The 22969-nt window shown below is 36.2% G+C and overlaps 1 protein-coding gene across 2 annotated transcripts; it reads right to left on the reverse strand.

Annotated features, from left to right (window-relative positions):
- Window positions 1–3460: 3460 nt before the first annotated feature.
- Window positions 3461–22513, reverse strand: zdhhc1 (zinc finger DHHC-type containing 1). 2 transcript variants are annotated; one of them, XM_067440321.1, is made up of 11 exons: window positions 21909–22513; window positions 21159–21403; window positions 20252–20427; window positions 18266–18367; window positions 17297–17424; window positions 16986–17141; window positions 15579–15700; window positions 11467–11555; window positions 9465–9579; window positions 9267–9369; window positions 3461–5061 (listed from the first exon to the last, which is right to left on the reverse strand). In XM_067440321.1, exons 2-11 carry the CDS (start codon window positions 21375–21377, stop codon window positions 4514–4516), a joined length of 1758 nt encoding a protein of 585 aa, XP_067296422.1. In that variant the 5' UTR covers window positions 21378–21403; window positions 21909–22513; the 3' UTR covers window positions 3461–4513. The 2 variants fall into 2 exon arrangements, with proteins under 2 accessions (XP_067296422.1, XP_067296415.1); XM_067440314.1 differs by having other exon boundaries at window positions 11467–11558.
- Window positions 22514–22969: the final 456 nt, after the last annotated feature.

Raw genomic sequence — 22969 nt, forward strand, 5'->3', positions numbered from 1 at the left:
AATACAGTATATACCACAGAGATGGACGTCCTGATTTTGCTTTCTTCTCCTGTCCAATTTATTTCAGCCTCCGGATCCGATTCTGGATCATATCTGTATTAGTTAAATCTGATTGATAGCCATGGTTTATTTAGGGTAACGCTTTCTTTTCCACGCTTGACGATGTCAGCTTTCAGATGCTCTCGTGCAGTAGCTGTGCGCTCGTGATTCTTTAGCTCGGTACAGCCTATCTTTCTTTTATAAATATAATAACACTAAATATGAAGGATGCAATACTACTCTATAGGTACTCAAGATTGACATGAGATTGACTGAAAATGAGTGTCGTCTCTCCCCCCCCCCCCCCCCCCCCCAAATGCCGCGGCCTACCTGAGCATTGTTTCTGACTATGTCCATCCCTTTAGGATAATGCACCATGTCACAAAGCTTGAATCATTTCAAATTGGTTTCTTAAACATGACAATGAGTTCACTGTACTAAAATACAGTCACCAGATCTCAACCCAATAGAGCATCTTTGGGATGTGATCAAACGGGAGCTTTGTGCCGCGGATGTGCATCCCACAAATCTCCATCAACTGCAAGATGCTATCCTATCAATATGGGCCAACATTTCTAAAGAATGCTTTCAGCACCTTTTTAAATCAATGCCACATAGAATTAAGGCAGTTCTGAAGGTGAAAAGGGGTCAAACACACTATTAGTATGGTGTTCCTAATAATCCTTTAGCTGAGTGTAGTTGCTATTTGCACAGTGTAAATAGCAACTAGATTATTTACACTTAGTGCAAACTGTATGTATTACCTGGGTTAAATTGTATGTTGGTGTTATTCATTTATTAGATGTTAAAGATTATGAAACATTTGTTACATTTTTGCTCAATAAAATGTTTATTGAACTGTTGTATAAAAGGAAAATCCCTCTCATGTAATATACAGCCATACTCTTATTTTCCAAAAGGACAAAATAACAAATTATTGCTTGATTGTCCAGAGAATATGCCATTTTACAATATAAAATAAGTTCATTTAAATCTCTAATTACTTTGAAAAGAATTTAGACTTTAAAAAGAAAATACGGGATGTGTGAGGAAAAAAAAGAAAAACTAACATGGGTGGAGGTTTGGCCATAAAATCCCTTAATCTCACTATCACATACTGACAATGTTAACAATGCTCCAATGCTCCCTTCAGTGCACATGGTATAATTCATGAGTAGTCATAATGCAAGTCATAATAAGGCCTTTGTTTGACTGTGGTGATCAGCAGAGTCTATAAATCTGTTCCAATGACAATGGTTTGACCACATAATAAATCAACCAAGGTGAATTGTGAAAACCGAGCTCTTCATCTCTGGTGAATAATTTCGTGCAGTGTGCTGCTGGCTCCAGCCAAAATGTTTCTGCCAGCAATGCTGCTGCTGTCACTGTGAGTCCTGTCACAAGTTCTGCTGCATGCCTCTCTTCACCAGAGGAACTGTCTGTCAGTGTTACAGTGTTATAGTAACCCGATGCCATGGTTACACCGGGTACACACTACTGCAAAAACAGCCGCCTGGCTTTCAGAAGGACAGTGTCTGACAACAAAAATGGCCAATTGGCTTTTAAAACATATTTTAAAGGCTTATAAAAATGCAATATACCTATGAAAATACGTTAATATACCTATGAAAAATCTTTAAAAGCAGAATGAGCAGCCTTTTTATAGCAGTTTGGCAATAAATTGATGTAGGAGCAGAACATGATACTTAGTTTCAAGCAGGAGAGGAAGGAGAGTCTGAATGATTTTATACAGCTGCTCCGGGAACAGGATCCATCTTGCCGGTGCTATTTTCTAAACCCAAACAATAGTTCTATTCTGAAGGCAAGGAAATCACAAGCATAACTGCCTATGATATCATACTTCAGCTGTTGGTAAATAAGTGCTTAACCACACTCTTATTCAGTGGGTGACTCTGGCCAATTCAATTACATGTCTCTAAGCAGCTATATTTAGCACATTTTGATCTCAATTTAACGTATAAAAAGATTTATCTGCAACTCCACGTGGGACCATTCGTTTATATATTTGCCTGCATTATGGCCTTGACAAAAGCCTGTCTGACAACTTTCTGACTTGGCAGAGAACAGAAGTAGTGTTCTCCACAGATAAGCATAACATGAAGAATTAAAATATACTAGGAGCTACAGCAGGTGTTCGGGATATGATTGGTCCTGTTAAGGTCTATGCTACATATACAGAATGCTTTCTCACTAGAGTTCAAAATCAAAAATAATTCTCACAGTCTTAAAGCAGTGATTTTTACTTTTTGTATGCACAACTCACTGAACTGTAGAACCTTGAAGGTACTGTATGTAAGTTTTTCACTTAAAAAAACATAATATGCTTGCAGTTAACATGCTACATTCACCTACTTGTTTCTTTAAAAAGCACACGCAGCCAGTTATTCTACTTTGAAATGTGCATTCCGTGTCAGAATGGCTGTGCAAAACCACACGTTTCCTGTTCACCCATAGTATTTCGAGCAATAGTATAATAGTTTAACCAATAATATACAGCAAACTGCAAACTGGGTCAGAGATCGCAGATGCTACCATACCTAAAAAGCCTCAGCATTCATCTAAAAATCTCTATGAACGAGTGTGCATTAAAATGCAGATAAATCAACGTAGAGTGCAGCTTTCATATTCAATTCCGCTTTATCTTTGCTGGCAAGCTGAGTATCGAATCTGAGGACGAAGGGGGTGGGGGAAACAATGCTCTCTAATATTTTGAATTTGGACTGCAGTACCTTTTTCATCCACTATCTGTCAATCCTACATACCGCACCTTTAAAAAAAGAAATGTCCTCTTGAAAAAATGTCTATTATTGATTCATGACACATACAACCGAGGCAACAATCATGCAACGCTACATGTGCAGTTTTTATTGAGGAGTAGATGAGGTCAAAAGATTGAGGTCAAAAAGGTAAACGGTACAGTAATAACAATAACTCAGGCTATGTTCAGCATGGCATAGTATCGGGCTACAAATACTAATTCTGCAGTGTATACTGCACACTATTTGCAAACTTAACACATGCCAGTGCAATACACGGCACAGTGTGTGGAATGCACTGTGGGATACAGTAGCCACACAATTCACTTCTTGACCTTTGAGAAAACAGTATCTTAAAGCATACTTCTATTTCAAATATTTAAATGGAACGCAGTAAACTAGTATTATTTTCCAAAGAAACATAGCCTGAGTCTGAGAGTCATTACCTGTTTATTCATTGTCTTCTTTAAAGAATGAGTGACTAGATTTAAACCCCTTTATTAATCCTAATATTCAAATTATATATATATATATATATATATATATATATATATATATATATATAAAAACGTTGCTATAATAACATGTAAATAAATGAAAATAACAGATGACATTCAAACCATTGATAACGCTAAACAAGTGTCTAGGAAAACAGTTAAAAAGAAATTGATTTATTGTGAAATTTAAAAAAAAAAACAAAAAAAACATATTGCTTCCCCATCAGGCCATCATTCAGCCACTCCCTCTACCCGAAACATCATGTGCAAAGAATGTTTCCATTCACAGATTGAACATTAATGTGTAAGTGGGTTGTTTGAGCAGCATTTGAGATGGAGGGAGTGGATTACACTCATAAGGGCCGACATCAAGTGGCACTGCAATATATAAGATGTTCATTTAGAAAGTGACTAAAGCACTTGAGTAAGTACTAAAGGTGTTATAACAGAAAACATTCATGACATTAGATTCAAATACCACTAGAAGTACACTCTGTAGTGCATAACTCAAGTTCACTCAAACAACTGGATTGGATTCAAACAACCAGACATATATAAAGCTTATAAAAACAATAAAAAGTAAATGCAATAAAATAATTAATAACAATTTAAAAATACGGTAACTTAATATACAATAAAATGTACACATAGACTTATAAACCCTGAAAATGAAAATCAGTGGTCATGCGTGTTTCATCACAGAAACCTAAAACTTTGGCATTTAACATGTATAAATAAATAGTAAATAATGGCAGCACTGCATGAAGTATTTATAAAAAACATGTTTGTGCAACGCTACAGCAAAGTCATAGTGAAATGTACTGGAAATGATAAAAGGCTAAATAAATGTATAGTGTCTTGGTTTCCTCAAAAGATGCATTAATAAGTTGAGGGCACACATCCAAGGCTTTAATCCATAACTTTTACGACAATTTCAAGAATAAATATTTGTGTAAGTGATTTTGATCATATTGCAACTTTATTTAATATGAGGCGTTTAGAATGACCAAATAACACTGACCAATGACAACCAGCATTAGATGTTTTGTCCAGCAAAAGGTCAGACAACAAGATCCATATTGCTGACATTCAGTGGTGTTTGCATAGGTTGCATCAGGTTCTGAGTGCTACATCAGTTTTTATCTGCCCGTACCATTTTAAATAGAAAAACAAGACCGACCAAGTGTCGATGAGTCCTGACTAGTAGTGATGCGTCTCTCCTAATCTGGAGTTGGGTGTTGTGTCCTCCATATTTCTCTTTTTACCTGTCTGTTTGCGTTTCGTCACACGGGGACTTTCATCTGTGATAATGCCCTCTTGGGGCATGGCAGGCTCCCTGCTTCCATGACTCACGAACATAGATGGATTATGGGACAGCATCTCAAACCTTTGCTCTGCAGCTTTACGAACGGCAGCTTTCCTCTTGGTCCTGGGCTGAGGGGAGGGTAAAGCTTGTCTGGCTGCTGAGGAAGGCAAAGCACACTGGAGAGAAGAGGAATAGCTGGTGGCAGAAACAGCAGCAGCAGCACAGTTGGGGTTCGGAGCTCCGGCCAGGGCTGCGCTGCCAAGCCGGGCCATTGCTACAGGGATCTCCTCCAGAGATTCTGCGGAGTCAGAATGATACTCAGCAGGGGGGCCAGCGGCTTGTACGGGCGCAAGAGGGGGGAGGGAGGCCCGCAGTGGAAATGCTGGGAAGGGTAAGCGTTGACCAAGAGAGGAGGACACAGTGGCGGCAGCTACAGAGGACTCTATTCATTGTGAAGCACAGACACAAATCACAAAAGGTAACTACTCACACACTGTTTCAAAAATATTAAGATCACTGAACAACATATAGATTTTTTTGAAGAATGAAAAATTAGCGTTTGCTACAATTATTACCTAATCTATTCAATTAAAGGCCATTTTAGAAAGAATAGGAAACTACATTCTACACTAAGTGGCAAAACATCTTATTTATTGAAGCCCATTTCCACACATAAAAATACAAGCTTTGGTAAATCATAATCATGACATAAAAATAACTTATGACATGAGTGTCATAATTATGATATAAATCATAATGATTCAATTATTTACCATGACATAAAATGTTTGTGATATAATTATCACATGAAAAGTTCTCAAAAAGTCAAATTATGATAATATAATCTTGGCTGTCATAATTTGTACTGTTGTAACTTTATGTCAATTAAGTCATAAATATCGGAACTTCTTTATCTGTATACTCCTGTTCGCTCTCTGAGATCATCTAAGGCAGAACTATTGTCTGTTCCAAATTTCAGGATGAGATCTCTTGGTGGTAGGGCTTTTAGTTGCGCAGCTCCGAAGTTATGGAACTCTTTCCCATTACACATTCGACAGTTGGATTCAATTTCCCAATTTAAAAAATTTAAATAAAAACATCTGTTTATATTAGCTTTTAATGATATGATTGATTGACATGTAAGTTGTATCTTGTTTGCTTCATATTTTATATCTTGTTTATTTTACATCTTGTTTTTACGGTGTCCTTGAGTGTGCTGAAAGGCGCCTTTAAATAAAAGGTATTATTTTTATTATTATTATGTTTATATCATTATTAAATCATTATTTATAGGTCAGAATTAGGCTTCAATAAACACTACATCAAACATTTGAACAAGGCACAAAGGCCATTTAAGGCCACAGAACTATTCAAACACTGTAAATACAACTGAACAATGCACTGGAAGCTAAAATAAAGTTATACATCAGTTTGTAAGCAGGTTTCAACATTCATATTATAGTTTTATCTTAGTACAATACTCCCATCTAAAGCAAACAGGGTGTTGTTCAGTGATGCAGATCTACCAAGCTATTTAATATTATAACATAGCAACGTCTTCCATAACTTACTAATCTCCTAAACCAGTGACGCACTTAGGATTAGTCAACTTTCTATCTTAGTCTTGATGTTGAATATGTGATATGCTGCTAATATGTAGTACATTGTACATTTTATCTGTATTTGTGGATAAAAACTAGTTACTAGAAAATGTTAATATATAAATTACTATAACATTTTAATATATTAAACATATGCCCTGCAGGGCTCCAGACTGCGACTAACACGGTTGCAGCAAAGTTGCAGTGGAAAAAAAAAATTACTTTGTTCGAGCGCCAAAATACAAACGGAGAAAGCGAGGATCAGCTTTCTGTGTCGGAACAAAAAAATATCTCTCGTCTCTATCGAGCAAAAGCACTGACAATTGTGCCAGCATGAGAGAGATAGAAAGTGATGGAGATGTGTGAACGAATAAACATCCAAGTTACTAAACTATAACAGATAAACAGGTCAGCTGTGTGGATACTAAATAATCATTAACAATTCTCGTTTTTTTATTGATACTGATATGGATTCTTATTCTCCGTATCTTTTGATCTTTAGTGTTTTCTGTTACTGCCTGAACTTCATATTGTTTGTAGCGCAGTCATAATCGAGGTTGGCCTGACAAGCCAGACCCACATCAAGATGTTTGGTCTGGAAACTCACCATAGACAGGGCTCAGTCCGAGGGGCGGGATAAACGGTTGTCTTTCAAACTCCCTCTGCACGCGATAGGATAGCGGTACACCAACCGGAGCAACGACGGTGAAGGGGAGCTCGCTGACTGATTAAACATTCGCCGTATCCGGTCGGCTAAACTCCGAACACATCTTCCCTTTTTAAGAATGACTTCAGTGCCGCTCTTTGTTCTTTTCTCAGAGGAAAGCTTAACTCCAAGTCTTCCGGAGGCGCGGGCAGAGCTGATTCGAAAGACCGCCGCCGTTCGCCAGTTTCTGTGTTTACTAGAAGACTGTGTTACTAGAAGCATGCAAACGCAACTCGGCCGTCGTCATTATGGCCCCGCCCGCCGACTCTATAGCCTACCTACACGTACACGATGTGATTGGGCCGTCCAGATTCTGAGGAATACAGCTCAGATAGGAATTGAGAGTTGCTAGACCACACTTGCGGGCAAATTAAATTTGCTGCCGCTAGGGTGCGTCTAGATTTCTAGGCTAAATTGAGGTAAGATTTGAAATTAATTGTCACCTTTATAATGTGTTTGTTTATTTTATTATGAAATACAAGCAATAACTGTGGTGTTGCCACTCTATAATGTGGCTTAACAGATCACTCAATAAGCATTTTGACCTTGGAAAGAGCTTTATTTGATTTCAAGTTTACCTCAGATAAGACATTCGATGTTCATAAACTAGTTAGTCAGCTAGAAAAATAGCTATAGAAAAAAAGCATTTTGCTAAATATATACAGTGCATATCACAATATCATGCACTACATACACCAAGGGTTTTACCTGAGTGTTCCTCCTCTCCATCTCACTCATTGCAGACTAACGGTTGGAGGGGAGTGGGTAAAGACATTTAAACCCAAGCTGTCAAACTGCCGTCATCGGAAAGGGAACGCCATTCCAGACCGGACATTACTTTTCGGATTTTGATTAAAGATTACCACGGCAAACTATTTTTTTCTCTGTATTAACTTATATATAACTCTGTATATAACCGCCCATATAATTGCATGTGAAGAGCTGCCTTTCACAAAATGTATCAAAACTATTTGTCTGTCAAAATATACTCCTTGGCCAAGTGATGCTGACATTATTATGGTCTGCGACATTGGTTCAGATTCAGTGTAAAGAATGATTCTTTGTGACTGCATGTAGTTCTCAGGTTGGAAAAGCAACTCAGTTCTTGCTTTAAGTGAATCTTAGTTCCCATGACATCCACAAGATGGATGAAAATGCTGATGCTGTATAAGTAAGGCAGACGTGACAACACATGACAAAATTAAAACCCATAAATTTTTTTTGCTGCACTTAAAAAAAACTGGCATCTATTTTTTCCCTTATAGGAGCCAATGGCTCCTTAATTGATTTTTTGTCTGGAGCCCTGTATGATTTAATAATTGCATAATAAACACGTATAAAATTCATGTTTTAGCTATATCAATCCCGACTAAACTTTCCTAAACCTTCACCACTTTTACCATTTCTTATTCTCCTCTCTATTCTGACATGTGTCCAAGGAAGAATCACTTTGTTGTATTCCTCATTTATAAGTTGCTTTAGAGAGAACTGTTTGCTAAATGAGTAAATGTACAATACAGTTCAAAAGTTTAGGGCAAGTAGATTTTAAAGACATTTTTACAGAAATTAATACTTTTTAATTAATAATACTTTTATTCAGCAGATGAAATAAATGAATTAAGTGACAACAAAGACATTGGGCCCTATCATACACCTGGCGCAATGCAATGTCAGGCGCATCGCAAGTGTTTTTTGCTAGTTTCAGCCCGACGCCATCATTTGCATCACGCCAGCAAAATGCACTCGAAACTGTTCGCCCTTGGGTGTGCTAGTCTAAAAACTAGGTGTGTTCAGGCGTGCTGTTGGCGCGTTGCTATTTTGAGGCAACCGAAATAGACTGGACCATTGATCAAACAAAAACCTGGTCTAAATTCAACAGCACAATGTTTTTTGTGTTATTTAAAGGGCGTGTTAGTAATGTGCGATGGTAATAGGCTGGTGCACAACGTGCGTACACCTGTTACACACACAGGGACGCGCAGCAGCACACAAACATTTTTAAATATAAAAAAATTAAAGGATTGCCCTTTGGAGACCCATGACTCTTTAAGAGAATATGCGCCTGGTGCGCAGACCGCTTTTCCGTTGTTAAACTAGCAAAAAGCGGACCTGCACCATGCACTTCAGTCCATGCGCTCAGATCGTTAAAATAGGGCCCCAGGTTACAAAACATGTCCATTTCAAATAAATGCAATTCTTCTGAACTTTCACCCCAGGTGAGCATAAGAGACTTCTTTAAAAAAAAAACCTAATGATATGATACCGACCCCAAACTTTTGAACGGTCATATAAATAATTGAAATATTACAGTCAGCAGCTGATTGTGTATGTTTCTCTTACCCTGCTCAGTAGGAGTCTTTGGCATGTCTCTGTTGGTGCTGGTGTCAATGGACCTGTCACTGTTTACCTCAGCTGCAAGTTTGCGCACTTTCCTCTTTTTTTTCTATGAAAATAAATTGACCATTGGTTGTGTAATTATCACACCCTGAAATTAATATAACAATTTTGTGTGTGTCTGGTGGTTATGGCGTATCACACCTGTGCATGTTTGTGTGGGTGAAGTGATGCTTTATGCTCAGTTAAGACAGCAGGGAGGAGCTCTTCTTCGCCCATGTGCTCAGACGAGCTTCTGACCCGACCGTTGCCGTAACGCCTGCAGAGAGAGACGCACATTACTCAAATCTATTGTACACAAACAACATTTGTACAGTGACTTTTATTACTTCAGTTGTTATACCACATACAATGTCTTCAAAAGACTACAGGTCCACTTTTCCCTATTATGATTTATTATTATTGCTAAAAGTGGAAAGAGCCAAAGACAAAACCAGTTTCAAATTCTATGGAATCAGGGATCACTCAGAATGACTGTCGGCCTTTAAGATCACAGTACTGCTTTGCCACTGTTGGCTGACGTTCACATGCAATCACATTTCCACCCTTTTTTTAAACTCTATGTCATTGTTCCTGCTACCTATTTTCCAGACACTCCAGCTAACAAGGTTTTCACATCAGAATAGATGTATCAATAACTTCATGGCTCAGAGCACCATTAAATGTCAACAGTGTAATGCATTTTATATTATATACAGTTTAAGCTCTGAGCTTTATTAGCAATAATTTTTATTGAACAGACTGTTATAGTCTCAATAATTGTCACTGAAGAGATATTACAATTTAACTGTGAAGCCTTTAATGTATACCGTAATAACCTGGAATTTAAAATGTCATTGGAAACAATTTTGCCACTATGACAACAATATAATTACAGTAGCATTATGAAATATTGGAGTTTCTTATTACGCAATTTGACATGAGCAAAACCGATTACAGTAACGGCTTCTGCAGAACTGGTCCAGAGAAGCATGATGAATTTAATATTTCACAAACACACGGTTCACAGTTTTCTCAATAAAAAAATAAAAATAAAATAAAAGCTTAGCAAAATAATGATCATTGTATAGGGAACTAATGGATTAGTCCATCCAGATATAAAAAACAAATAAGTAAAAATTCTTTAATCTGCAACTAATCCTCTAGCTCGCATTTTAACTGCTCCACAAAAGCATTAATATCCTTCATTCTCTTCCAGCTGAGTTCTCAGAGGACGGACATGATACCATAATTGGCAAATAAAATAAATGAGATTATTTCTCTTTTCACTGTTATGGGAATCAATCATCCCCTTAAGCCACTATTAGAAGAAAATGTGCAGAGTAACGCAGATTTGGCTGGACTCTAGACATTAATACGGGCAGGAGTAAAGAGGATAGAAAGCCAAGTCTTGTGTGAACATGAGACTATTTTTCTGTTCAATCATTTCTTCACAGTGTTTAGTGACGTCAGTGAAATTTACTCACTTGTTGTTTGGCCACATTTTAACACTTGTCTCATAATATACATGTCTGTTCAAAAGTTTGGAAGTTTCTAATGATCACAAAGGCTGTATTTATTTGATCAAATGGGCTAAAAAAATATAATGTTGTGAAATATGATTACACTTATAATTTTAATAGATTTTAAAATGTAATTTATTCTTGTGACGGCAAAGCTGAATTTTCAGCATTATTACTTGAGTCTTAGTGTCACATGATACTTCAGAAATCATTCTAATATGCCGATTGATTTGCTGCTCAATAAACATTTAATTGTGCTGCTTAATTCTTGAAGAAAAAGTGATATTTTATGATTATTTGTTGATCTGAAAGTTTAAAAGAACAGCATTTATAAAAAAAAAAAAAAAAAATTGTAACAATGTAAATGTCTTTTACTTCACTTTTAAACAACTTAATGTGTTCTTTCTGATGAATGCTTTAATAAAACCACATGGAAGCACTTTAAATAAATAAATGACCCCAAACGTTTGAACGGTAGTGCACACATTAGCTCTTAGTCACTAATGTCATTAGTTTTATTTTAGTGTAAGTCTCACCAGCCAAAGTCAATAGTATTTCACAAAGCTAGATTTTTAGGTTAAACATTTAGGTGATATTTTTTAAGTAGGTTATCACATTTTATTCATCTAGCTGCAAAAACTTACACGGTTCCTTCTTGGGAGCACATGGCGGTTGGATTCTCTACCTCCATCTCAGGGTTGGTGTAGCCGAGCGTCCCGCTATAACTGACCTGCTGCTGCAGCAAAGACAAAGACACTTAACTATTGCTTTGAAAAGAAATAGTTGTCTTACATGAAACATTCGTTCTTACAGTAAAAACAACATCATATGATTAAGATCCAAATTAGATAATGAATGACCTTCAATGCACTCTAATACTATGATGCACAACATAATTGTTGTGGATTTATTAGATGTGAGATTGTTGATATAATTTTTAAAAAAAGGTGGCAATGGATATATATATATAAACATTTACCTAGATTTGCTCAAACTAGCTGAATCCATTGCCACCTTTTTTGTAATTTATTATATCAACAATCTCACATCTAATAAATCCACAACAATAGGTACATTGGCTTAAGGTATGCTTTTATTTATTTATTTTTTAATTCATTTTGAGAACAGGAGTGTAGAATCTAAGAATATGTGATGCCTTATGAGTGTGGGATACCGATGGCACGTGTTCTTGTGTATGTGGCAACATGCATGATTACAGAAATGCAGCCCTGCCCTACACAACAATTTACATAACACGCCAACGCAAACAGTTCTTGAGGAACAGTGAAGTTACATGCACATTTCTCAGTTAAGGCTGGGGTCACCTTGCATAACCCTTCTGGAAAGCACACATACTACAAACCCAGTCTGTCTAAGTAAGAGATTTTTGCAAAAGGGCATAGATTTAGAATTGTAAAAAGCTATATTCAAGTTATATATAAAGTTCAAAAGAGCCGCATTATTTGAAATATATATTTTTTTGTTGCAAAAATGTATCAAAAGTGATGTATTTATAAGTTTATTGCATACTTAAAACATAAGTCATGAAAAAGTCAAACATAAAAGTCTTAATTTGAAGAAAAAAAAAGAAGAAAAAAAAGAAAAAAAAACGTTTGAATGGTTGTGTAACATATGCATATAGAGTATTATAAAAATTATTACAATTAATCAAGCCCCTGGAGCAGTACATAAATTCCAATATAGAGAAAATAGAGTTGTATAGTCAAAGAGCAACATGTTATGGTCATGCCTGCTTACAGTGTTATATTTAAAGTACAGTACTAATGTCTATCAGGGCAGAATCACACTGTCCTCAGAACACACATCATGTGTTCTGGCAGGAAGTGAACTCATGGTGTGCGCTCATTTCCTATAGTTCAGTGTGAGCTCAATGTGCCGCCCCTGTGAGGATTTGGCAGTAGCATGGTGGAGTAGTTTTCCTGGGAATGTGTTAATTGCTCTGAGAAGCAACTGTGCAGATGATTTCGTCCCCACACTAGGTTGTTTTAACAACCTGGTTGTTACAACAATTAGGTTGCCATGAGCTATCCGCCCTGATGATTACATATGTGGACAACGCAGCTCTGTTTTCAGTATTCAAAGTCAGTATACAAGCCTACAGGGAAAACTAAACCACTATGTTATTTAAAGGGATAGTTCACCCAAAAATGAAAATGTGATGCTTATCTGCTCACTTCCAATGCATCCAAGATGTAGGTGTCTTTGTTTCTTCAGTAGAACATGAATTAAGATTTTTAACTTCAACCGTTGCAGTCTGAAAGTTATAATGCATGTGAATAGGTAACAACTCTATGAGTAAAAAAAAAAATATGCTTAGACAACATGGACATAAACCCTGCTGCTCGTGACAACACATTGATGTCTTAAGACACGAACCGATCAGTTTGTGTGAGAGAAAATGAATAGTATTTATGTTTTTTATTTTATTTTTTATCTCATATCCAAACAAATCTCATATAGTGTTCCCACCCGTCATTACTTCCATCTAGTAAGGTCAAACTGCCGCAATCATATATAAACATTAAACATTAATTTAATCAAAATAAATTAAATTGCTGGTATACATCTTGGATTCTGTAGTAATATTCTCATCAGTGTTTTGTCAGCTTTTACATAGGCTGACTTAAATCTGCATATTTGTGATATTCTCCCCAGGGCGTTATTTAATTTTATAAAGGCCATTTTTTTTTAATATTATTAAATGTATGCATCATCTTTCATGTTAAATTCTTACATTTGATTAATAAATTCATTTATAATAGTAAAAACTATTAGTAGTAAAAAAATACAGCTAAAATAAATAATGTTATAAGATTGATGTTCTAAATAAAACATGCAATCATACTTTTAAACATAACCGCCAATAGGGGGCAGCAAGTGATCGTCTTCATAAGTGAGTCATTGAGTCGTTTATTCAAATGATTCATTCAAAACGCTGAATCATTTATTAACAAAACACTGAGGTGAGTGTTGCTTTCTTTTGGAACTATTTTCGTTGTGAAATCATGAGTGAAATGGAACAAAAAAGGTTGTTTGGATCTAAAATGCAAGCAACTTAATATTAATTAGGCTACTTGTTTATTGAACTAGGCTACACCATTCATGCTACACAATTCACAATTGCAAAGTCGACATGTGTTATTAAAAATATCATAAATCCTAAATATCGACAACTACAAAAAAATAATAATAAAAAAATAGAGTTTTACCCCAGTATGTTTCTTCGGTGAGTTTATATTGCTGCTCGCTTGTTTTGATTTCTCCACGAATGTCTCTCACAAAGAGACAGGCAGCAAGCCTCAGCGCGACTTGTTAGCGTACCAGAGGCAGAGATACACTCATCAATTGCTGTTTACATGGAATATAATAAAAACAACAAAAAAATCTGAATCATTCTCGCGCTTATTTTAATATTATTTTAATATTTTATTTGTCCCAGACAAAGAATGTCAAGCCATGGCTTAGGCTACAGACAGCACTGTATTCTCCTGTGACCAATGCTTGTCTGTATTCAGAGGCAGTGAGCAACAGCCTTTCAATATAATAATAAATAACTACGTTAATGCGCGATAAAATAATTGTCTGTGTTAATAAATTAATGCGTTAACTTGCCCAGCCCTAATATATATATATATATATATAAGCATGTTTTTTTTTACTCTCATAGAGTTGCTATCCATTCACATGCATTATGACTGGCAGACTGCAATGGTTGAAATTAAAAATATATATATATTTATACACAATTTTAATATATATATATATATATATATATATATATATATATATATATATATATATATATATATATATATATATATATATATATATATATATATGCAATAGTGAATTACTATTATAGTAGTATGCTGATTTGGTGTTCCAGAAACATTATCTTATTATTATCAATGTTTAAAAAAGTTGTGCTATTTAATATTTTTGCTGAAGCCATTATACAATTTTTTTAGGATTCCTTTTCAGGATTTTTTTGTAACAATATAAATCTTTATGGTCACTTCAGTTCAATTTAATTCATCCTTGCTGAAAAAAGTACTTACTGTCCCCAAACTTTTTAATGGATCAATTACATAATAAAAAAGGCAACAAAAAAACTAACAGGCTATCCCCAAAAAAAATGCTTTAGTATAGAATTAATTTAATTGGCCCCACTTTATATTAGGTGGCCTTCAGTACTATGTACTTACATCAAAAAATAAGTGCAATGTACTTACTGTGTTCAAATTGTATTGAAAAACACCTTTGCTGATATTGAGGTGGGATACGGGTAGAGTTAGGGACAGGTGTGGTGGTGTGGGTCAGTTTAAGGGTAGGGTTAGGTGTAAGGGAAGTGACAACTGTGTAATTACAAATGTAACTACAGAAATTAATTACAGACGTAATTACATGCAGGTATTTTAAAAAATGTAAGTACAATGTAAAAACATGTATGTACACAATAAGTGCATTGTATCAAATGATTAATTAAAATGTTACTGCATAATAGTTAAGGCCATCTAATATAAAGTGGGTGCATTTAATTAAACATCAGCATACCTCTGTTCCCTAAACCTGTGCATTTGATGCATGCACCAAATAATAATACATAATTACATAAAAACAACAGGCGGAGAATACATCTGTTGAGAGAAGCGTGTAGTAGATCAAACGGTAAATAATCATCGTTAACGGTGCTTTAAAAAAAAGAGGGAAAAAAGTATGTTTGTCAGTTTTGTACCTTGATTAGATTAATCTTGGGAATCCCAGATTCATTTTCTGTAGGAGGCTTTCTAGAATCTTTGGCCTCTTGTCGATGCCGCTGTCGCACAATATACTCATATGTGCTAAGTCTGTTCCACACTGAAGAAGAGAATGAGAGGGAGAGATTGAGGCAGAGAATATCACCCATACACATCACATCGTTCATATCATCATTTAGGATAGGAAACATATCTACATATTATTCATATAGTTAGCCAAAAGGTAGAAAAGAGAACTGGAAAAAAAATATAGATGTGGATGTTTATTTCTGATCTCAAAAATAGGTTGGATAAATATATAAGAACCAGGTTGAATACCTAGGAATGCCCCCTTGTGGTACACAGTGTGAGGTCACCCATGCATACCTAAGCTCCATAGAATGCACATAATTTCAATGCATATCTTTGTTTTTTTTTTTTTTTTTTTTACATTTATGTTCCTGCTATTGTTTATTTGATTCTGTTCAGCCAGATGCAGCTCTACCTCCGTGTGCTCAAACCACAGAGGAAAATGTTTAAGTAGAATAATCACAGTAACAAAACTGATTAGAGGTTGACTGTCTTTGTCGGTGAGGCTTCAGAACATTAACGGATGTTGCCTGTGGTGTTTCGTTGTTATGGTTACTAAGGCTGGCACTAAGCTACACAGCTCTGTCTGAGATGAATGTAGGCAGCATACGGCAGTGACTGACCCAGACCCACACTGTTTTGTGGTAATCAAACTGTGGTCTCTTACACAGAAGAGCCTGAGCCCAAACAAATAGTTTAGCATGGAGCAGATACTAACCTGCTTATTGATCATGCTTTTCACAAAAATATTAAGCAGCACTATTGTTTTCAACGTTGATAATAAAAAGAAATGTTTATTAAGCAGCAAATCAGCAAATAAAAATGATTTCTGAATAACCTTGAGACACTTAATAATGGAATAATAGATCCTGAAAATGCAGCTTTGCCATCACAGGTATACATTAAATTTTAAATTAAACTTTTAACTATATTAAAATAGACAACATGTTATTTTAAATTCCACTAATATTTCACAACATTATGGCCAGTTCCCACTGCCTGATTTTAGCCGGTTGTGGTTTGGTTGTGAACCGTAGTTTGCAGAAAGGATACAGAGTTTTTTTCCTCTGCAATTCTTCCTCTTGAACAGTCACGCAATGTGAAACCTCCTGTCACCGATCCATCGTGCAGTGTAAATACAGCGATGACTGAATGCTGCTCCAGATAGTCGTGCAGTGATCCGACCAGCTTAAAATTGCGCAGCCTGAACTCGCCATTACCATTTTATTGTATTTCGATCGAATAAATGCAGCCATGGTCAAAAACATAAAAACTTTAACTTTTGAACGATATATGAGGTAGAAGAGTGTACTCACTGAGGTATACATGGAAGCAGAGTAAGTGGCCCAGCAAAAGTGCAGACAGTAGGCCCAGAGCAATAGTGACTCCTGCTAGAGCGGGAATGGCTGGACCTGCTGTGGTGACTGGAGCCACCGGCAGAAACACAAACCACACCACAGACTCGTTCCTTACTGCCGACAGAGAGACAAAGAGAAATAAAGAGGATGAGAGCCTGGATGTGCGTATAGAAATATTACATTACCTGTAAAAATGTACTGTATCATATGTATCTGAGTGTAGTGGGACTAACTTTAGTACATTCATACAAACACAGAACACCTCTTACCCTGTTGAAAGTGCTTGTCAGATCGTAGCTTTGATGGGTCCAAAAAGAACTCTATAAAAATATAACTAGCAATAACTACAACCAAAACAATCCCCAGGAGAGCAGAAATCACACTATTGAGAAAAAGCCTGTCACCAAAAAAAAAAAAAAAAAGAGAAAGAGAAATACAAACAAACATTAACTTTCAGGCCTTCAAAAATATTTATTATTTATTTATTAGAGTAAATGCTATTTTACAAGTCTATAAAGGTGAATTTGTGGATGTCATTGCAGTTGTAATTTACTCACATTGACTGCACATATATTCATATTGTCATTTAATAAAAAGACATGGGTAAAAACACTGATTCATTGGTAAGCATCTGCCAAGGAAAATAAAACTTGCAGACGAAAAGAGTGTTTGTATGTGATGCTAAGCAACAGTACTTGATCTCATGATTGCCTTATGACTTTTATTTGAGAAAACATTAAACATGTCACAATTATGACGTGCTTCATGTCAGCATATTGGATATAGTGACACACTATAAAATGCGATATCTGAATGTTACATCTTTTTTTCTGAATATTTTGACACAGTATCTGCCTTGAAGACTAAAATATTGATCCATGAAAATGGCAGAACATGGAAAACGAACCTACACAATTACAGACAGAGAACAGGAAGTAAAAATTTACGGTAACACTTTATTTTAAGGTTCAGCTATTAACTATTAACTAGTTGCTTATTAGCATGCATATTACTAGGATATTGGCAGCTTATTAGTACTCATAAAGCACATATTAATGCCTTATTCTGCATGACCTTATTCTACAGCCCTTAATCCAACCCAATACCTAAACTTAAATGCTACAAAAAGTACCTTACTAACTATTAATAAGTAGTAAATTAGAAATGTATTGAGGCAAAAGTTGTAGTTAATAGTTAATATGCGTTCCCCATACTAAAGTGTTACCAAATTTACTCACCAGTAGTTTCTGCTGCCCACACAATTGTTCAGCCATCGACAGTGGTGGTCAAAGCTTGCCACACACTTATTACACGCACTACAGTGTTTTGATTTAGGGCCCCTGGAAAGTACAAATTTACATGTTGCAGGACAGAATAGAAGAGTCACTTGAAAAGTTGCATACTTGGACATAATTCATTGCAAATATAAGCGGTTCCTACTTCCTAGCCTATACCAGGATCCGCTAATTAACACCAATGAGATGATAAAATGAAGTATAATGTGAACTCAGAAAACCACTTGAAAAGAACAATTACTCAGAAAGTCAGATGTGAAGTAGTTATCTGTCAGTTACTGTCAAATTGCACTTTAATTTGAAAGAAACTCCAGTTGTTAAATAAAACACAATATATTATACAGTCAGTCAGCTTCAGTAAGTTCTGCAATCAGTTTAGTCATTTACAATTTAAAACTTACAAGACGTCAATGGTTGTAGGTTTCACCCTTTGTTCTTATCATATTGCTACTGCAGCCATATTAATAAAGAAATAAGGTTAAATAAAACGGAGGGTGTGCACTACACTTATTGTACTACAAGAAACTACAGGCAAAAATAAATTTTTTTTTCTCTACAGAAAACTCCAAAACTATAGTTTTTTTCCAAACCATATTCTGAAGGTTTATACTGAGGGGGTTTGTTGCAAATAATTTGTCTGATTTTACAAAATTTTATTGTGGAAACGTTTTTATTATTATTATTATTATTGTGGAAATCGTTTCCTAGCAGTATTTTTATCATTATGGAGTGATAAACAGAGAAACATTTAACTACATTATGTCAGCAAAAAGAAACAATTTTGAACCTGGCTTAAAGGTGCTATAAGCGATGTCACACGTTTTTTAGGCCAAAACATTTTCTGTCACATACAGCAAACATCTCCTCCCTATCCGCTAGCTGCCTGTCCCCTGAACACACTGTAAAATAAATAAATAAATAAAATAAAATAAAAATAAAACTCTCTGTAGTCAGCACAAGCTCCACAAACGGCAACAAAAACAAACTTGGGCAGTCTGGACAATGAAACAAAATAAACAGTGCTCCAGCCAATAACCAACAAGAATGATTTGGGGCTGGAGGTTTGGGGTTAGGGGGGTGTGTAGAACAGAGAAGCATAAAGAGGGAAGTTCGAATTATGTGATTTTGATATGGCCGACACGCCACCAAAGAGACAACGCTCTGATGAACAACTTGTAACAGGCTCCACAAATGGCAACAAAAACAAACTTGGGCAGTCTGGACAATGAAACAAAATAAACAGTGCTCCAGCCAATAACCAAGAAGAATGATTTGGGGCTCCAAAGAGACGACGCTCTGATGAACAACTTGCAACGAAAAGGGAAAAGGAGAAGGAATGCGCAAAGTCCCGGATTTACATCGGAAAAGCCTTCAAAAGGTGGCGAGAACTCCGGCGGCAGAAGGGCTTCCAATCCTGACCATTTCAGGAAGCACGGAGGGACAGGGGGGGGAGGAGGGAGGGTCTACCTAGCCTCTGTTTTGTTTGACAACACATTGAACGTCAACAAGAAGTTACTCCACACAGGATCGCTTTAGAGCATATTTAATCCAGCGTTCAGATTTCCATTCTGGAAATGTATGCAAATTAGTGCACATTTAATTAGGTAACGCCAAATTCAATTTAATTTTTAAATGTAAAATTTCTGAACAATTCTTAATGTTATCAAACAACTGGGGAAGAATGGTCATATCAATTTTTTCACCCTATTCGTCTGGGATGTCTTGCCTTAAGGAGGCTAAAGAGGGCTTGTATCATGCCAAACAACATCCTGTGGTAATCACTGTGACACACACAGCCCATTGGAGCTTAATGATGCAGTAAAATATTCATGAAAGGGGCAAAAAGGTATTGAATCTGATATAGGAAGAGGGTTTCTACAGATACCCACATAATAATAGAGAAATAGATAGCAGCATGTCTGTACTTACACATCTACTTCACAGAGGTAGCAGTGACAGTTTTCGATGACGTGCGCATGTTTGGTGCGATCAAACACAGGCAGGGGTCCTTTATAACTCTTAGCTCGGACATTATAATCTGCAGGGTCGATGGAGACGGCCATCAGGTGCATGAAGAGGTGACAGACAAATGTAATCCCTGTGCACTGAGTTCTGAATTAAAGACTGATAACTTGATCAGACTGCCTGAATATATTTTACACAGAGCAGTGATATGCTCCAACTTCCAAGGGAGGGAACAAGGGTGCGTTCTTCGTACGTCGCCAACTCAGTTAGCTGGGTTTGACTGTTGATGATTTGGCATGATCTTGGACTGTTTGGTTCTTCAAAGCTCATCTTGGACTTGCTGTCACAGCAACAGGTCTCGAAGATGTAAGATTTAATGTAAGATGATTAAATGAATTGCTAATTACAACATTGACATAAAAATGTAAAGGGTGTAAATCGTGAATATAAATAATTGGGAATCATAAAAATAACAGTGCATATTTAATTCATCTATTATAACTTTTATGTCAGTTTGGTCGTTTATTCATTTTTCTGCCAGATGGCTTTTTTTAATTATATGATGTCATTACATTTCTTTCTTGCTGCCAGTCAATCGCCTCGGTGCTAATCGTGGTTTCGAGTACCTTCAGGGAACACAGGAAAGCGCAGTAATCTCGGACAACTTAATCCAATCCGCAAATTCGTTTCAAGAACCAAATTAGCAAAGATCAGTTATCACGATTAAAAAATCAGGGATCTGTCAAAACATTTCAGATGTATTAAGCAAGGTATGAAGAACGAACCCTTGGTTAACTGCCCTTTATAATAATTATAATAATACGGAATAGCTTATTTGTAGGCCACATGACAAACTCTAAAACAAGGATACAACATATCCAGCTGGGATCCAGTGTGTGGGGAGAAGAGGCACAAATACACCAAAGCCAGTGACAGCAAAGTAGAGATAAAGCAGCCAAGCCAGAAGCTGGAAAGGGTGCGGGGGCCAGCTCCAACCATTAGTCCGAGAGCATAGGGGCACATCAGCTCTCCTGGGTCCCCCCTCACTCACTGGGGCTGTGCGATTGGAGTTCTTACCGCAGACATCCATGAGAGGGGAGCCTCCTTCTGTCACTCCTGCCATTAAAATATAGCAGTAGGCTTTACTTTTAACCACCATGAAATGAAAATGGGCAATTTTACATTTTTATGGAATACTGTAGCATTTATTATAAAGGATGATACATTCACATCATTTTTTTTATGTGCCCTTATTATATTTCATCAAAATAACTTCCCCACCCACTAGCAGCAAATCTCTTATGACTTCTTACTTAAAGGGGATAGTTTACCCAAATATTAATTATCAAAATATGAATAAATATTATTTGCATCCTCAAGTCGTTCCAGACCTTTATTATTACAGAATGTAAATTTTGCGTGAACTATCCTTTTAAAAAGAATATCAACAACACAATAACAGTATAACCTATTACAATTTACACTATTGCATTTATACATTATTTCAAATGTTTGACCACATGAATGCAAAAATTGTGTTAATAGAACTATGTGTTTAAACTAGTTACTCGCATATCCTTATCAGACATTGTCCTAGCTCATGGTAAAGCATAAAACTCACCTGCTCAGTTAACGTTACTGATGACAGGGCTCTGGGCTGCTCCGCCACATCTGAATCAGCCAACATTACCTGCACTGTTTTTTCTTTACACGAAGGCTACCACTAACTTGACACATCTTTGAGCCTTACTCATCCACAGCACCGTCACAACAGCTCTGAATGACGACTAGCTCTATCTTCACTCATTTGTTGTATCTGTAGCCTGAGAGCGGAGCGGCGTCTCAATAACATTAACCTAAATCTCTCATCGCGCTCTCCTGCTATGGATAAACTAATCTTGCCTCGTGTGCTAATTAACTTGCAGTGGTGCACCAAACCAATAAGAGACTTGAACTGACCTAATGTTAACCGCTTGGTGTGCGTGGAGAGCACGACTAACTGTACTGTTAACTAATCATTCTGCAAACAAATTACATTTTACAGAAACACGCAAATCTCGATCAATATCCAAAACGTTTTATCCATCGATTCACTCCAGGCTGCATACAAGACCGCACAAAAACCAACAAGTAAATGTTTTAAAATAGAGCAGCGCCACGGAATCCAATATTGTCGGAATATAACAATTTGTGTATTTAATAGATGACCGACCCACCTACATCCTGGAAACCGTTACACGTTTTATTTCAAATTAAAAGTCCTTCCATTAAATAAGAATGTTAAATTCATTTACTTATAAAGTACTATGTTGATTATATATTTGTATTATTATTCATAATATGAAATTTAAGAGAGTCGAATACTAGCTTATTCTTTTGTTATTTTATTAGATGCAGTTGTGCTGATATTTTTTTGTTTTACAGTATCACAAGCTTTTCAGTGTTGCACTGTAGGCAGTTTTACACTAGATGGCAGCAATAGCATGCTTTAAAACCAATGCTGCGCGTAACTGTAATTTAATAACTTTTCCCTCGAAAAAGTAAAGTAAGGGATATTTTTGTGTAATTTAATTACAGTTACTTCACAAGTAATTGAACTAAATTATATAGATTGTAGAACAGATATAATACAATAGCTAGTGGATTTAACATCAAAATGTAAAGTCTAAATTTAGTCTAACG

The sequence above is a fragment of the Pseudorasbora parva genome, chromosome 1, assembly GCF_024679245.1.
Source record: "Pseudorasbora parva isolate DD20220531a chromosome 1, ASM2467924v1, whole genome shotgun sequence".
NCBI classification, from domain to species: Eukaryota; Metazoa; Chordata; class Actinopteri; order Cypriniformes; family Gobionidae; genus Pseudorasbora; species Pseudorasbora parva.

Excerpts from the sequence above, each read along its gene's own strand:
- zdhhc1 (XM_067440314.1), bottom strand. The coding sequence starts at position 21,377 with ATGGATGTCTGCGGTAAGAACTCCAATCGCACAGCCCCAGTGAGTGAG. Across the intron at positions 17,425-18,265 it reads GTGGGCAGCAGAAACTACTG|GCTTTTTCTCAATAGTGTGA; the intron begins GTGAGTAAATTT and ends TTTTGGTGACAG. Across the intron at positions 17,142-17,296 it reads TGACAAGCACTTTCAACAGG|TAAGGAACGAGTCTGTGGTG; the intron begins GTAAGAGGTGTT and ends CTCTGTCGGCAG.